General features: G+C 46.7%; 1 protein-coding gene across 1 annotated transcript in view; it reads left to right on the forward strand.

The window, feature by feature from the left end:
- Window positions 1-6,219: 6,219 nt before the first annotated feature.
- Window positions 6,220-16,111, forward strand: part of REXO1 (RNA exonuclease 1 homolog) — a 50,925-nt gene continuing 41,033 nt past the window's right edge. The window contains 1 exon segment of the mRNA XM_056845058.1: window positions 6,220-6,340. Coding sequence (XP_056701036.1) covers window positions 6,220-6,340 — 121 coding nt within the window.

A 16,111-nucleotide genomic window follows, 5' to 3' on the forward strand; every position in this document is an offset into this window, starting at 1 on the left:
AAAGCTCGTGGTGGAAGCCCCGATACTTCTCTCCCTCCGCCCCAACTCTGGTCTGGAGCTCCCCACAACTCCTTGATGCCCCACGGCTCCAGCTGCCAAACCCAGCAGGATCTCCCAGATAGAGACAGTGACTCCGATAACCGTTTCAGCTGGATCAGATATATCTGATCGATGCCCTTTGGATCTAGCTAGCCAGCGTGGTGTAGTGGTTAACAGCGGTGGTTTGGAGCGGTGGACTCTAACCTGGAGAACCAGGTTCGATCCCCCACTCCTCCACATGAGCAGCGGAAGCTAATCTGGTGAACCAGGTTGGTTTCCTCACTTCTCTACATGAGGCCAGCTGGGTGACCTTGGACTAGTCACAGCTCCTCTTAGAGCTCTCTCAGCCCCACCTACCTCGCAGGGTGTCTGTTGTGAGGAGGGGAAGGTGATTGTAAGCCGGTTTGATTCTTCCTTAAGTGGTAGAGAAAGTCGGCATATAAAGACCAACTCTTCTTCTTCTTCCCCCCCTCATCGGAGGGTGACTTTTGGTGCGGGGCCTCCAAGAGTTGCCGCCATTCCTCAGCGGGAGAGACAGACTCTGCGACCACCATGCCGGGAAGACCACCTGCACATGAAGATTTTTAACCCACCATTTGCTGCCTCTCTCAACTTTCTGGGTCCCAGACTGGATCGCTTGCCCCAGTATTTGAGAACAGATGACCGTGGAGTCCAAGACCTGTCCAACCCAGTTATCTGTTTCCAACAGTGGCCAGCCCCAAACTGGAGCCTGCTGGAAAGTGCTGTTCCTTGTTTTTGTCCCTAGTACCAAAGGTATCCTGCCACTGAACATGGAGGATCCATTCTTCACTGTCATGGCTGGCAGCAACTGATAGCATCGCTTCCCATCCCGAATGGGTCGAATCCTTTTAAACATAACCACCTGCGTTCCTACGTCCTTTCGCCATGAATTCTAGAGCGTGCTTAGACATTGCATGAAGGAGGAATTTCAGATGTGAGACTGCCTGGTATAATCCAACTCGGCTACACCGCTACCTTCTTCCCATCCTCCAGAATTGCTCCCCCGTGGCTTAAATGGTTGCATCCTTCCCCCATATTTCTGAACTCGCTATAAGGATTTCATTGTAATTCCACCTCCACCCCCTCGGATGGAATTCATCATGGATGTGGTTGATTTCTGCCCTGGGGTCTAACTCAGTGGTACCTATCGTAAGTTAACTGGTACTGTTTGTAAATATATATTTTTTCCTCTGCTTGAACCCTATTTTAGAAGAAAGTTGAGGGATGATTTTATGGGCTGTTGATTTTTTTTTAAAAAAATAATCTACTTATTATTTTTATTAAAGTGTAAAACCAAGTGAATGGCAGGAGCGGGGTGGGGTTCCCATTCGCCTTCTTCCGGCGGGAGACCTCCAGGTAATTTCTGCCCTTGGAAAGTGGAAACCGGGGCCAAATTTGGGGAGGGGGGGTTGTACTGGGGGAGAAAATTTTTTAAAAGAAAAATAGGGCCTTGTCTGCTTATAGCACTGGTTCCCAACCAGGGGTCCGTGGACCCCCAGGGGTCCGCGAGAACTAAATTAAGGTCCGCGAAACAAAGTTATAAACCCATAATAAATTAATATTTTCAATTAAAAGTTCTCTATCATAAAAATATATATTCAAATATTATTCTAAGTTTACTGTTTAACTAACAGTTATGATTAAAGTTTATTTTCAAATTTTCGGAATTTTTATTTTGAACCTTGGGGTCCCTGCACCGAACAAAAAAGTCCTAGTGGTCCCTGGTCCAAAAAAGGTTGGGAACCACTGGCTTATAGGAAGCTCTGACCATAGAGTTCCCGGTGATTCCTAGAGCTACCCAGAAGCGACATGGGTCACTCTAGGAATCGCCAGGAACTCTTTGGCCAGAACTTCCTGCAAGTGGGCGAGGCCTTAAATTTTGCACTGGGGGAAGGCTGCTTCCCCGCCTCCCGCCACAGCCTTCTTTTGACCCCTGGAATGATGCTCCTTCGGATCGATGGCGTTGAAGGAACAGCTCGTGGTGCAAACTGGGAGTCTGCAGCAGGAGGCGGGAATTGGCAAAAAATCCCCCTTCCCCTCTCCAGATGAATGGATGCAACTATTGCCCCATAGGATCCTATGTTGTTGGCTCCTCCCTTTGGAATCCGAGCGGAATGGGTGTGGCCAGGCTGCAGCCAATCAAGTGAATTTTGTTTCCCAGCACGAGTCGAAGCGCATCAAAGCACTTTTTTCCACTAGGGGCCATGCCCCCTGGCGACCCACAGCAAATCAGGGATCCCCCCCTTTTTTTTAATGAATTTTGATGCTTCGGAGTGATGGGAGAGATCCCAAAGGCACGCCCGATTTCCGGAAAGCTGGTTCTCGGAAACTAGGGCTCTGTTTTGTGTGCGTGTGACATAGCTGTGCTCTTTGCGACCATCTGCTTTTGGAAATTTTTGGTCTTCTTGGGGCAGTTTGAGGTCCCTTCCCCGGACATTTCCCCTTGCAAGCAGGTCCGAGGGTCACCTGCGTGTAGAGATGAACATTCACAGGCCATTTCATATGATTGCAACAGGCGGGATCTCTCTTTTTTTTAAAGCAAAAATAATCAGTGGGGCGAGGAGAGTCGCTGCTGGACAGTTCTGCAGTTGCTTGCTACGTGGGTGAAGTTGCAACGGAGAGTACTGAACGTCCAGAGCACTCTGGGGGCAGTTTAATGAGATGAATCTCAGTCTTAAGGGAAACTGGGGGTTCAGACCTGTCGATTCTTCCTGAAATAGGCAGCTGACATCCCCAGGCCTAGCAGGCTGTGTTATCCCCATGTTGGGAGTGACAGCGAGAAGAAATGGGGTCCCACGGCAATTGGTGTCATCTCTGTACTTTTATGCCAGCATTGTGGGGAGAGGAGAAGATCGGGGAGTTGGGGGGGCATCTGGAAACAGCAAATAGCCCAGGAACCATGTGTATGTACAGGTGTGGGCGCGATTTCCTCCTTCCAACGGCACAGGTGCATCTCCACACCCAGGTCTAGAAGCAGCTTTTGTTTAACCTCTAAGACTGCACTCCTTGGCACATCGATAACCATTTTAGACTGTTCGAGTCCGGTAGCAGCTCTTAAGAGACCAACGAGATTTTTGGGGGTAGAAGCTTTCAAGAGTCAAAGCTCTCCTCATTCGATATCTGACGAAGCATGTCATGAAAGCTCATACCCTGAAAATCCTCTTGGTCTCCAAGGTGTTACTGGATTCGAATCTAGCTGTGGTACCGCAGACCAACTCGGCTACCCGCTGAAAACCATTTAAATTGTGTCTCCAAACAAGCAGAAATACCTTACTTTCCGCCATCTAGAAAAATAGGAAAAAACTAAGAAGTTGAAAATAGAAACAGTATGCTTTGTTGCCTCTAGAAACAGTCTTCATACAGTCACGGGAAATGAAGACTGTCGGCCGGTATAGATATTGAATTTAACCGAAGAGGGCTGAAAATATTGACCCCTTCAATACCTATGGTACACTGTCCGTCTTTTGAATTGTGGACAAAATTAATTGTATCCTGAAAGACAGTCTATGCAGACCTTATCGTTATCTGATGCTGTAGACGGATATATGTAAAAAGCTTTATACTACACGAAAACATTTTTAGTAAAACGTGTCTTTAAAAGCATTTCATTTCTTCCAACAGTTTACATAATTCGTCAGAGGGGTTTTTTTTAAATGCTGTCCCATATTTCCAATTTCTCCATGAGAGTTCTTTTTAAAAAGTTGACATGATGGGGAAAGGATATATTCTCCCCCCCCACCCCAGGTCTTCACATCTCTAGGTTGTTTGTCCAGATGGAAACCGGGGGTGGGGGGAGGAATCCGCAACATCTGGGAAAGGAACAGAACCGCATACAGCTCTGGATGTTCTGGACCCTGCGTAAAATCTCATGTGTGCTTGTGGGACCATGTAGAAGCAGTCATTTTCCCCGCGTGCTGTCCTTCGAGGAGAAATTAAACAAAAAACCTTGTCCTTTCTGCCTGGTTACAAATCCCAAAAATGCAAACGTTTGAAAGAGGCACGCAGATTGCATCGGCAGACTCTAGAAAGCAGACCACGAAAGCACTATTTTTTTTTTAATGGATGCTTTATGGTGGAGATTCTTCCTCCGCCCGTATTCGTCCCGCTTGTGCTGCAAGGTGAGAGGTGCTGCATTTCTATGTGCAGGGAATATTCCATTCCATTTGCTTGGCATGGCTTGCGCATAATCCTGTCCTTGGCGTGGATCATTGTTCAGGGATGGAAGGGAACAAAGGGATTTTATGATGGCAGAAGTAGCTTTAGAGGTACCTTAAATGGGACACACTAGTCCTTAATATATAATTAAGCCAAATTTGACTATGAAACAGCCATAATTGGGGGTGGGGGAGGAGGAATGACCAGCTCTTATGCTTGAATCACTTTAATTGCAAAGCGCCGGTCATTCTCTAGGAGTGACTGAATTGATGTTTAAATATTTATATTTATCTGGTAACAGAGTTCAAGATCTGATTCTTTTTGTTAAAGAGTCTATATATTTGGATTTGTGGATTGTTGGGTGCTGTTCAGTTCCAAGTGGGTATTTTTCCAGGTCTCTGTGTTTTATTTTCTATGTAAGCACTGAAAAGTCATGTGTATTTTTCTGAAGTGAGGTTTTTAATTAAAATAAAAAAGTTGTATTTTAATTTGTCCCTGTGTGTTGTTTCCGGACAGAACGGTCTCATTCAATTTCCAAACACGGTTTGCTAAGTGTGTAGCTGGCTACCAAGATTAAGTCAATTCAGGCCATCGTATTCCCTATAACTATGTATGGGTGTGAAAGCTGGACAATGAAGAAAGCTGAAAGGAAGAATGTAGATTCCTTTGAAATGTGGAGGAGAGGGTTACGGTTACCCTGGACTGCCAGAAAAAACAAATCAGTGGGTTCTAGATCAAATCAAGCCTGAACTGACCCTAGAAGCTAAAATGACTAAACTGAGGCTATCGTATTTTGATCACATTATGAGAAGACAAGAGTCACTGGAAAAGACTATCATGCTAGGAAAAGTTGAGGGCATCAGGAAAAGAGGAAGACCCAACAAGAGATGGATTGACTCTACGAAGGAAGCCACGGCCCTCAGTTTGCAAGATCTGAGCAAGGCTGTCAAAGATAGGACATTCTGGAGGACATTGATTAATAGGGTCGCCATGAGTTGGAAGCAACTTGACGGCACTTAACACACACAACATTAGTTGAACACACTGGGACTACTAAATAAGTGCAATCCTGGGCATGTTTGCTAAGGAGTAAGGATTGCATTAACCACATCTCTGCTCCAAGCCAGACATGCATCGGCTTGCAACCCTCGGTCATAAAGGGAGCAGGGGGTTCACTCTGCACATGGTCAGAGGCCCAGACCTCAGCACCAGATGTTTTGCCCCAAACGTACACCTCCATTTGTCATACCTCCCCCCCAAATTTATTTACTTGGAATTGCTACCTTTCCATGGTACGGTGGAAATTTGAACCTGTGCATGGCTTACTGTCGCTCTAACCGTTCTACAACACTGTCTCACATTTTGTTTTAATTCCCTTTTAATAAGAATACTGTGGCCTTTCACTGACTGTGTTCCAGCTAGGAATGCCAGCCTCCACGTGGGATCTGGGAATCCCCTGGGATTACACCTCATTTCCAGACTACAGAAAATGGATCCTTTGGAGGGTGGTCTCTTATAGCATTATACCCCAGCTGTCCCTCTCCTCCCCAGACGCTGCCTTCCTCAGCCTTCACCCCCAAATCAGTTTCCCGACCTGGATGGCAACCCAAGTTGCAGACCACCCTCCTCTTCCCTCTTTTTCTTCCTACTTCTCAACTTTCCATCAGGCACCAGCGTAGTTACCCCCACTCCTTAACAACAACCCATTGGGTCCTTCCACGCTTCTGCGCACTTCACCGCTTCCCTTCACGCCCCTACATAAGACGTCGGCGAACCTCCGCCTCCGACGCCACGCCCCAAGCGCCCCAGAGGGCGCATGCGCCCTCGCCCGTATTCAAAATGGCGGCCCCTCCGTCTCCTCGGGGCTGCGCAGGCGCGCCGCCTCCCTCGCCCGCAGCTAAGATGGCAGCGGCCTGACGGAGAAAGCCCGTCTGCGGAGAGGCGCCGGCGGAGGGTCTCGAGAGGCGGCTTTCCCTCCCCTCCCCCGCTCCCGATGCCGTCGCGATGCTCCACTCCAAGGGGTTCTTCCGCGGCGTCGAGTGCCCCTTCGGGCCGGCCTGCGGGAGGCCCTACTGCCACTTCCGGCACCCGCCGGGGGCCACCGACTCGGCCCTCCCCGCCCGCCGCCTCAGCGGCCAGGCCGGCCCCAGCAGACGCTTCTCCGCCTCGTCGGCAGGTAAAACCCGAGGCCTGAGCGATGGGGGGGGGGCGCTGTGGGCCCTCCCCGGAGGCACTCTGCGCATGCTCAGGGGAGGGGGGGTTGTAAACACCCCCGCATATGATAGTGGAAGGCGTAGGTGATCCTTTGCGCATGCTCCGAGTTCTCTTTTCGTCCACCCCAGTTTGGGAGAGAAGGATTCTAATTGGGGAGGGGGGTTGGAGGGACCACTCTGTACATGCTCAGAGATTGCATTAGTGAGGGAGCAAGGAGGGGTGGACTCTTGGGTACCCGTGTGTGTGTGTGTGTGTATATATATATATATATATGCAGTATATGTACAGTGTGTGAGTATATATATGTATGTATGTATATATATATATATATATATATATATATATATATATATATATATGCGCAGTGTGTGTATATATACTATACATATACACAGTATGTGTATATATATATATATATATACACACACACACACACATATACACACACACTGTGTATATATGTGTGTGTGTATATATATATATATATACATATATATATACACACACACATATATATATATACTGTGTATATATCATACACACACATACACTGTATTTGCTGGTCATGGACCATAATAAATACTTTCCTTTGCTTTGGGTACCTCTGTGGAATGGAGGACTCTATTCTATTTGTTATTTATTTGATTTATTAGCAGCGGAAAAGAGCCAAGAGTCCAGTAGCACCTTAAAGACTAACATTATTTCTGGCAGGGGTATGAGCTTTTGTGAGCCACAGCTCACTTCTTCAGGTACAGCTAGAATGTGATTCCATCTAACCTTAAGTAGGGATGAGTGATTTAAACACACAATGGCCATGCAAATGTCAAAAGCAAGCAAATGACATTAGCAGGCGTGATTGGATTAGGTGTGAGGTGTAGAAGGTAGTAGTGTGGAGAAACCAGCATTGGTAATGAGCCAGGAATCCCAGGTCTCTTTTACGTCCAGGAGAATGCACAGTCTTGAGCTTCATGATTAGTTGTAATTCAGCAACCTCTCTTTCTAATCTCCCTTTGAAACTTCTTTATAAGAGAACTGCTACTCTTAAGTCAGCAACTGGGGCTATACAGGTGAGGGCACACAAACATACAGGATGATAGATCACAATGGGTAGCCATGTTAGTCTGTCACTAGCAGTAGAAAAGAGTAAGAGTCCAGTAGCACCTTAAAGACTAACAACATTTCTGGCAGAGTGTGAGTTTTCATGAGTTACAGCTCACTTCTTCAGATACAACTAGAATGTGTTTGCATTTATCCTTAAGTAGAGACAAGTGAATTAGACACACCATGTCAAAAGCAAGTAAATGACATTAGCAGGCATGATTGGATTAGGTGTGATATGCAGAGGAGTAGTAGGCGTGGAGAAATCAGCATTGGTAATGAGTCAGGAATCCCAGGTCCAGTAGCACTTAACAACTAACAGAATTTCTGGCAAGGTATGAGCTTTTGTGAGCCACAGCTCACTTCTTCAGGGACAGCCAAAATGTGATTCCATCTATCCTTATGTAGAGATGAGTGAATTAGACACACAATGACAATGCAAATGTCAAAAGCAAGCAATTGACATTAGCAGGTGTGATTGGATAAGGTGTGAGATGCAGAGGGATAGTAGGAGTGGAGAAATTAGCATTGGTAATGAGACAGGAATTCCAGATCTCTGTTAAGTCCAGGAGAATACATAGTCTTGAGCTTCATGATTAGTTGTAATTCAGCAGTCTCTCTACAACTAATCATGAAGCTCAACACTGCATTCTCCTGGACTTAATAGAGCTCTGGAATTCCTGACTCATTACCAGTGCTAATTTCTCCATGCCTGCTACCACTCTGCATATCACACTTAATCCAGTCATGCCTGCTAATGTCATTTACTTGCTTTTGACATTTCCATTTCCATTGTGTGTCTAATTCACATCTCTCTACTTAAGGATAGATGGAATCACATTCTGGCTGTCCCTGAAGTGAGCTGTGGCTCACGAAAGCTCATACCCCTGCCAGAAATTTTGTTAGTCTTTAAGGTGCTACTGGACTCTTGGCCTTTTCTACTGCTGCAGACAGGCTAACCCGGCTACCCATCGTGATCTATTTGATTAATTGTTATAGTCTTGCTTTTCTTGTCAAGACTGAAGGCGTATTATGTACGTGAGTGCTGCCAAATCAGAGTTGCCTTGTGGCAGTCTCAGCAAGAGACTTTCAAGGCAGCTAAGACTTTTCAGGTCTCCTACTGTGCCACCTTCCCTCCCCAGGGCTGATTATTATTTTATTTTTTTGGCCATCAAGTCAAATCAAATATATTTCGATGCAAGATCAGCTCTCAGTTAAAAAATTTTTAAGTTAGGTTAAAATAGTAAGACTATTAATGGTTCTGGGAAAGATCCTCTATGGGGTTAGAATTTTCCATCAGCCATTTGCGGATCCCACAAGACCGAAGGCAAAATTTGGCTACTTGTGTGGTTATCTCCCGGGAGGAGTCTCCTAAAAGAAGGGAAACTTTAGCTTCTTCCTATCTCCCAGGAAAGGAAGACGATATGGGAAGAATGTACTGAGATCTTATGTCGTTGTAAAAAGGGCATTGGAGCAGAGCATGTTCTATGGTTTCCACTTTCTCAGTTTTGCATGGACATAATTGTTGGTAAAAAGAAGTAAGGTGATACCTGCCTTCCAGGAGGGCTGAAGGTAAGGCGTTAAAACGCACAAGAGTAAAGGCCCTTCGGTATTTGCATACTTCCTGGAATCCAAGGTAATCTACAGAGTAGAAAGGTTTAAGGTATTGCAGGGTGGGTGAATATTTATGAACCCGAGCCCTATCTGATTGAAGGGTGTGATCCCAGAGTCTTTGTTTGATCATTTCCTTGGCTTTTTGGTAACCTGGAGGCAGTATGGCTTGAGGGGAAAGACCATGTTTCTAAAGCATCTTGCCATCAAGTGACACCTGACTTATGGCAACCCCATGAGATTTTCAAGGCAAGAGATGTTCAGAGGTGGTTTGCCAGCGACTCTGGACTTCCTTGGAGGTCTCCCATCCAAATACTGACTAGGGCTGCCCCTCCTTAACTTCTGAGAACTGATGAGATCAGGCTAGCCTGGGCTATCCGGTTCGGGGCCATGGCTGATTGCAGAGTAATTACACAGTATAAAAACAATGCGATCAGATAGCATAAGACAATCAACGAACCAGGTAATCGCACAGGTTACAGAATAAGAGAACAGTGTGAATCTCAACAACAACCCAAGGCAGGTAAGCTCTCAATAGTGCAGAGGAATTCCTTTGCCCGTGCTCAGATTCGCCCTCTTGCCAAACTGCACATGTTCAGAGGCTCTTTACAATGTGTGAGTGGGGAAGGGAGGAAGCAAAGAGAGCTCATAAGAAAGGCCATGCTGGATCAGACCAGGGTCCATCAAGTCCAGCAGTCAGTTCACACAGCGGCCAACCAGGTGCCTCTAGGAAGCCCACAAACAAGACGACTGCAGCAGCATTCTCCTGCCTGTGTTCCACAGCACTTAATTAAATAGGCATGCTCCTCTGATCCTGGAGAGAATGGGTATCCATCAGGACTAGTATCCTTTTTTACTAGTAGCCATGGTTAGCCCTCTGCATGAACACGTCCACTCCCCTCTTAAAGCCTTCCAAGTTGGCAGCCATCACCACATCCTGGGGCAGGGAGTTCCACAATTGAACTATGCCTTGTGTGAAGAAATACTTCCTTTTATCTGTTTTGGATCTCTCATCCTCCAGCTTCAGCAGATGACCCTGCATTGACACCAAATTATTTAGGGTGGTTAAAACAAAATTGGACTGTGAAGAGCTCCAGAAGGATCTCTGCATACTGGAAGAATGGGCATTAAAATGGCAAATGAGATTCAATGTGAGTAAGTGTAAAGTGATGCATATTGGGACAAAAAATCCCAACTTCACGTATACACTGATGGGATCTGTGCTGGCAGTAACAGACCAAGAAAGGGATCTTGGGGTGGTAGTGGATAGCCCAATGAAGATGTCAACCCAGTGTGTGGCTGCTGTAAAAAAGGCAAATTCCATGCTGGCCATAATTAGACGAGGAATAGAGAATAAAACTGCTGATATCATACTGCCCTTGTACAAATCTATGGTGAGACCACACTTGGAATACTGTGTACAGTTCTGGTCACCACACCTAAAAAAGAATATTATAGAGCTTGAGAAGGTGCAGAAAAGTGCAACCAAAATGATTAGGGGACTAGAGCAACTGTCCTATGGGGAGCGGTTAAGACGCTTAGGGCTGTTTAGCTTGGAAAGAAGGCAGCTGAGGGGAGACATGATAGAGGTCTAAAATTATGCATGGTTTGGAGAGAGTGGACAGGGAGATGTTTTTCTCCCTCTTCCATAATACTAGAACACTGGGTCATCTGCTAAAGCTGGAGGGTGAGAGATTCAAAACAGATAAAAGGAAGTATTTTTTCACACAACGCATAGTTAAATTGTGGAACTCCCTGCCCCAGGATGTGATGGCTGCCAGCTTGGAGGGCTTTAAGAGGGGAGTGGACATATTCATGGAGGAGAGGGGTATTCATGGCTGTTAGTTAGAATGGATACTAGTGATGATGCGTACCTATTCTCTCCAGGATCAGAGGAGCATGCCTATTATCTTAGATGCTGTGGAACTCAGGCAGGATGGTGCTGCTGCAGTCATCTTGTTTGGGGGCTTCCTAGAGGCACCTGGTTGGCCACTGTGATGAACAGACTGCTGGACTTGATGGGCCTTGGTCTGATCCAGCAGGACCTTTCTTATGTTCTTATGTTCTAGTAGTATGAGGGAGGGAGAAAAGCTTCTTCCTGTCCACTGTGTCCATACCATGCATAATTTTATAGACCTCTGTCATGTCTCCCCTTAATCGCCTTCTTTCCAAGCTAAACAGCCCTAAGGCCTTCTTGCTCTTGCTACTCTTTGAAGTAGGGTGTCTTAGACCCCCATGTCTCTCCCTCTCCCTCACAATCTCCTCCTGAAGCTGCCGTTAAAACTGGCTTGCGGTGATCCATTTGCGCTTTCTTCTTTCATAACTGCGCCTCTTGGAGGTGGCTACTGGTGTCCGTTTATTACTGATTTGTTGTGTTTGAGTCCTTCCTCACCCCCCTTCGAAAATGAAAACTCATGCAGGAACAACAGCATGCCACGCACGTGGGTGGAAAGAGGCCTTGCTGCTTCTCTCTCTCTGTCCCTGCGGGAGGGAGGACTGGGGGATGGTTGGGTCTGACAAGCAGTTGTTCCTGCCGAGTGGCTGCCTACGTTTAACTCCAGCATAGTAGTAGTATGGAACCTGCATGCTTAGGGGCAGTCTACCTGTAAGCAGCTGCTGCTGGGCATAAACCAGCTCGGGCGGCTGTTGCTTTCAAGCCCTGCTTGTTAACTTCCCAGCGGTCCCTTGGTCTGATCCAGTCGGGTGGTTCTTATGTGTTTTGAATTTAAGTTTTGCCTCTGTTAACTCTGCATCCAGATCTACAACGTTATCTTTGCCTCCTGAATGGCTCTTCTCAGGCTGCTTTGGGTCCCCATTAGGAAGAACATTGGGGTAAAAATTAAGTAAATATATTTATCATTATGACTCTCCTCATTTCCCACAAGCTTCTCTTTTGGGGCAGAAAGGAGAGAGCAAAGAATGACTCTCCTCCCACCCTTGATTTAAGATTGTTCTGCTTATTTTTCTATGTGTCGTTTTCTAGATGTGATGAAAATTATGTTAAGGACGTCTAAAATTAGCCCCATAAGGTCAGACAGTATATAAAATATAAGGTCAAATTATACATAAGACGCAATTGGCTTGCTGCATACTAAGTTCCACTGCCTTTAAAAGTGGACTTTTTAAAAATATTAGTTATTGCTTTTATTTCTGCTTCTTTTTCATTTTTTAAATTGCTACCAGAGGTTGATTCTGGTGTTTCATAATAAAAGCCAGAGAGGAGGTGTTCAGTGAATCAGGCCCAGCATGACATGGCTAAAAGTTGTTCTAACCAACTACAGCTTTGAGGGTTTCATAGTACAGTTGACTTTTTAAAATTGGCTGGAGTCTAAAACCTGTTGATGATTCAAGTGTCTCCTTTTTTTTTTTTTAAGGGGGGCATCTAAAAAGAGCTTTAATATTTAATCAGTCCGTTGACCAAATATGTCTTGGGGGATCGGTGCAATGGCAAACAGCCTGATGAAGAGTTCTAGAGAACGGGAAAGCTTGTGCACTGTTTTGTGTTCCTTTGACTTTAATAACAGGGGAGGGGCCGTGGCTCAGTGGTAGAACATCTGCTTGGCATGCAGAAGGTCCCAGGTTCAATCCCTGGCACCTCCAGTTAAAAAGCACCAGGCAGAAGGTGATGTGAAAGACCTCAGCCTGAGATCCTGGAGAGCGGCTGCCAGTCAGAGTAGGCAATGCTAACCTTGACAGACCAATGGTCTGACTCAGTGTAAGGCAGCGTCATGTGTGAACTTGACCTCTTTCCTCCTCCCCGTAATATCGTTAGCCTCCTCTCTAAACCCCAAGACTTGGTGTGCGTGAAGAATGTATCTGTCCAGGTATTTCTTGGATGATTTCCTTTTTCCCATGTATGGGCCTGATCGGGCCCTGGGGAAAAGGGCGGGGAGCGAATCCATGGCGAAGGGGCAGATTGTCTTAGCAAAGGTGGCTGTGCTTCGACTTCCTTATTTGCAGTTCTGTTTTCTGAAAGTGCATGGGTGTAAATGGGGTTATGCTACACTCCGAAATATACTCAGTCGCCCTACGTTCCACCGATGCGTTGTGCCCTATAAATTTCTGTAGCAGCATTCTGGACCCGAAATATTGTTTGGACATAAAGTGCACTTTAGGGGCCTGCTCCTAACTAACACATAGTTAAATTGTGGAACTCCCTGCCCCAGGATGTGGTGATGGATACCAACTTGGAGGGCTTTAAGAGGGGAGTGGGCATGTTCATGGAGGAGAGGGGTATTTATGGCTACTAGTAAAAATGGATACCAGTCATGATGCATACCTATTCTATCCAGGATCAAATGAGCATGCTGAATATATGCTTTGGAACACAGGCAGGATAATGCTACTGTGGTCGTTTGTGGGCTTCCTAGAGGCGCACGGTTGGCCACTGTGTGAACAGACTGCTGGACTTGATGGGCCTGGGTCTCATACAGCAGGACCTTTCTTATGTTCTTATGGAGGATGGGGCAATCCATGGCTACTAGTCAAAATGGATACCAGTCATGATGCATGCCTATTCTCTCCAGGATCAGAGGAGCAGGCCTATCATATTAGGTGCTGTGGAACACAGGCAGGACAATGCTGCTGTGGTCATCCTGTTTGTGGGCTTCCTAGAGGCACCTGGCTGAGCCACTAACTGGTGGACTTGATGGGCCTTGGTCTGATCCAGCAGGGCCTTTCTTATGTTCTTATGGAGGATGGGGCTATCAGTGCCTACTAGTCAAAATGGATACTAGTCATAATGCATACGTACTACATACGTACTATCTCCAGGATCAGAGACACAAGCCTATTTTATTTTTAGGTACTGTGGAACACAGGCAGGACAATGCTGCTGCAGTCATCTTGTTTGTGGGCTTCCTAGAGGCACCTGGTTGGCCAGGCTACTGGACTTGATGGGCCTCGGTCTGATCCAGCAGGGCCTTTCTTATGTACTCGCTAAAACGTACATTAAAAATGGCACTTTTGTTTGTTTGTTCAAGCTACCCCTGGTCCTGGAAGTCAAACAGAAGACTTTCCGGCCCAGCAAGTGAAACTGATGCTTTGTCTTCACCTGCCCTCCCACTGGGGCTCATTCATTTTGGGGAGGGCAATGTCTCTTTAAGAGCAGCATGTGTGCAGAGGTGGGGCCCCTGGCCGGTTTCCTGCTCGCACTCCTTCAGCCTGAGTTATCTCTTTCGTGCAGGGCCAGCACAGTCGTGGCCGGGTATTGTGACATCCTCGCAGGCAGGGGTGCTTGGAGGGTGCAAGGAAGAATATTGAAAAGAGGCCTCGGGGAGGGGGGTGGAGATGAACAAGTACCTCCGTTGCTTGCTAACTCATGAGAGCACAGGTAAAACGTCCCTCCGTTTCTCTCCTGCACTTATTTGCTGAGACGCTTTAGCCTTGGAGGAGTCGAGCCAGAATTGCCTTTTGCCCCGACATGTGGAGGAAGGCAATTCCCTGTGAGTGCCAGCGTGGTGTAGTGGTTAAGAGCGGTGGTTTGGAGCTGTGGAGTCTGATCTGGAGTACTGGGTTTGATTCCCCACTTCTCCACATGAGTGGTGGACCCTAATCTGGTGAACTGGTTTTGTTTCCCCACTCCTACACATGAAGCCAACTGGGTGACCTTGGGCTGGTCACAGTTCTCTCAGCCCCACCTACCTCCCAGTGTGTCTGTTGTGGGGAGGGGAAGGGAAGTTGATTGTAAGCTGGTGTGATTCTGCCTTAAGTGGCAGAGAAAGTCGGCATATAAAACCAACTCCTCTTCTTCTGCATTTGTTTGCTGAGATGCTTTGGCTGCGGAGGAGTCCAGCCAGAATTGCCTTTTGCCCCGACTTGTAGAGGAAGGCAATTCCCTTTGCTCGGCTCGTGGTTTGAGCCTTCCTGCCTGCAGGCTGGGATACTTATGAGTAGTTTGTAAGCCCCCTCCGCACCATATTTTTGTGCTTAACTGCTTCGTGCTGTTTAGTGTTGCTTGGTATCTTTGGTTTCCAAGCACTTACTTCTCAGCTGTCGGGGTCAGACAGACCAAAAGTGGGGTCTGGGTTTTAAAAGAAACGCAGTTGAGAAACTGGAAACGTGACTGAATAGAACATCTACCGCTGTGCTCCTTGGAGCATGGGGGCCCTCTGCAGGTGCCACCCTGCAAATGGGCAAAATCAGCAACTTGTACAAATCAATGGTGAGACCACACTTGGAATACTATGTACAGTTCGGGTCACCACACCAAAAAGACATTGCTGAGTTTAAGAAGGTGCAGCAAAGAGCAACCAAAATGATCAGGGGACTAGAGCAACTGCCCTATGAGGAGCGGTTAAATTGCTTAGGGCTGTTTAGCTTGGAAAGAAGGCGGTTAAGGGGAGACAGGATAGAGGTCTATAAAATTATGCATGGTATGGAGAGAGTGGACAGGGAGAAGTGTTTCTCCCTCTCTCATAATACCAGAACGCGGGGTCATCTGCTGAAGCAGGAAGGTGAGAGATTCAAAACAGACAAAAGGAAGTATTTCTTCACACAACACATAGGTACATTGTGGAACTCGCTGCCCCAGGATGTGGTATTGGCTGCCAACTTGGAAGGTTTTCAGAGGGGAGTGGACATGTTGATGGAGGAGAGGGCTATCAGTGGCTACTGGTCAAAAATGGATACTAGTGATGATGCATACCTATTCTCTCCAGGATCAGAGGAATATGCCTATTCTATGAGGTGCTGTGGAACACAGGCAGGATAATACTGCTGCTGTCGTCTTGTTTATGGGCTTCCTAGAGGCACCCGGTTGGCCACTGTGTGAACAGACTGCCGGACTTGATGGGCCTTGGTCTGATCCAGCATGGCCTTTCTTATGTTTTTATGATGCGTACTTATTCTCTCCAGGGTCAGAAAAGCATGCCCATTATATTAGGTGCTTTGGAACACAGGCAGGATAATGCTGCTGCAGTTGTCTTGTTAGTGGGCTTCCTAGAGACACGTGGTTGGTGACTGTGTGAACAAA

The sequence above is a fragment of the Euleptes europaea genome, chromosome 2 (genome assembly GCF_029931775.1).
Source record: "Euleptes europaea isolate rEulEur1 chromosome 2, rEulEur1.hap1, whole genome shotgun sequence".
Lineage (NCBI taxonomy): Eukaryota > Metazoa > Chordata > Lepidosauria > Squamata > Sphaerodactylidae > Euleptes > Euleptes europaea.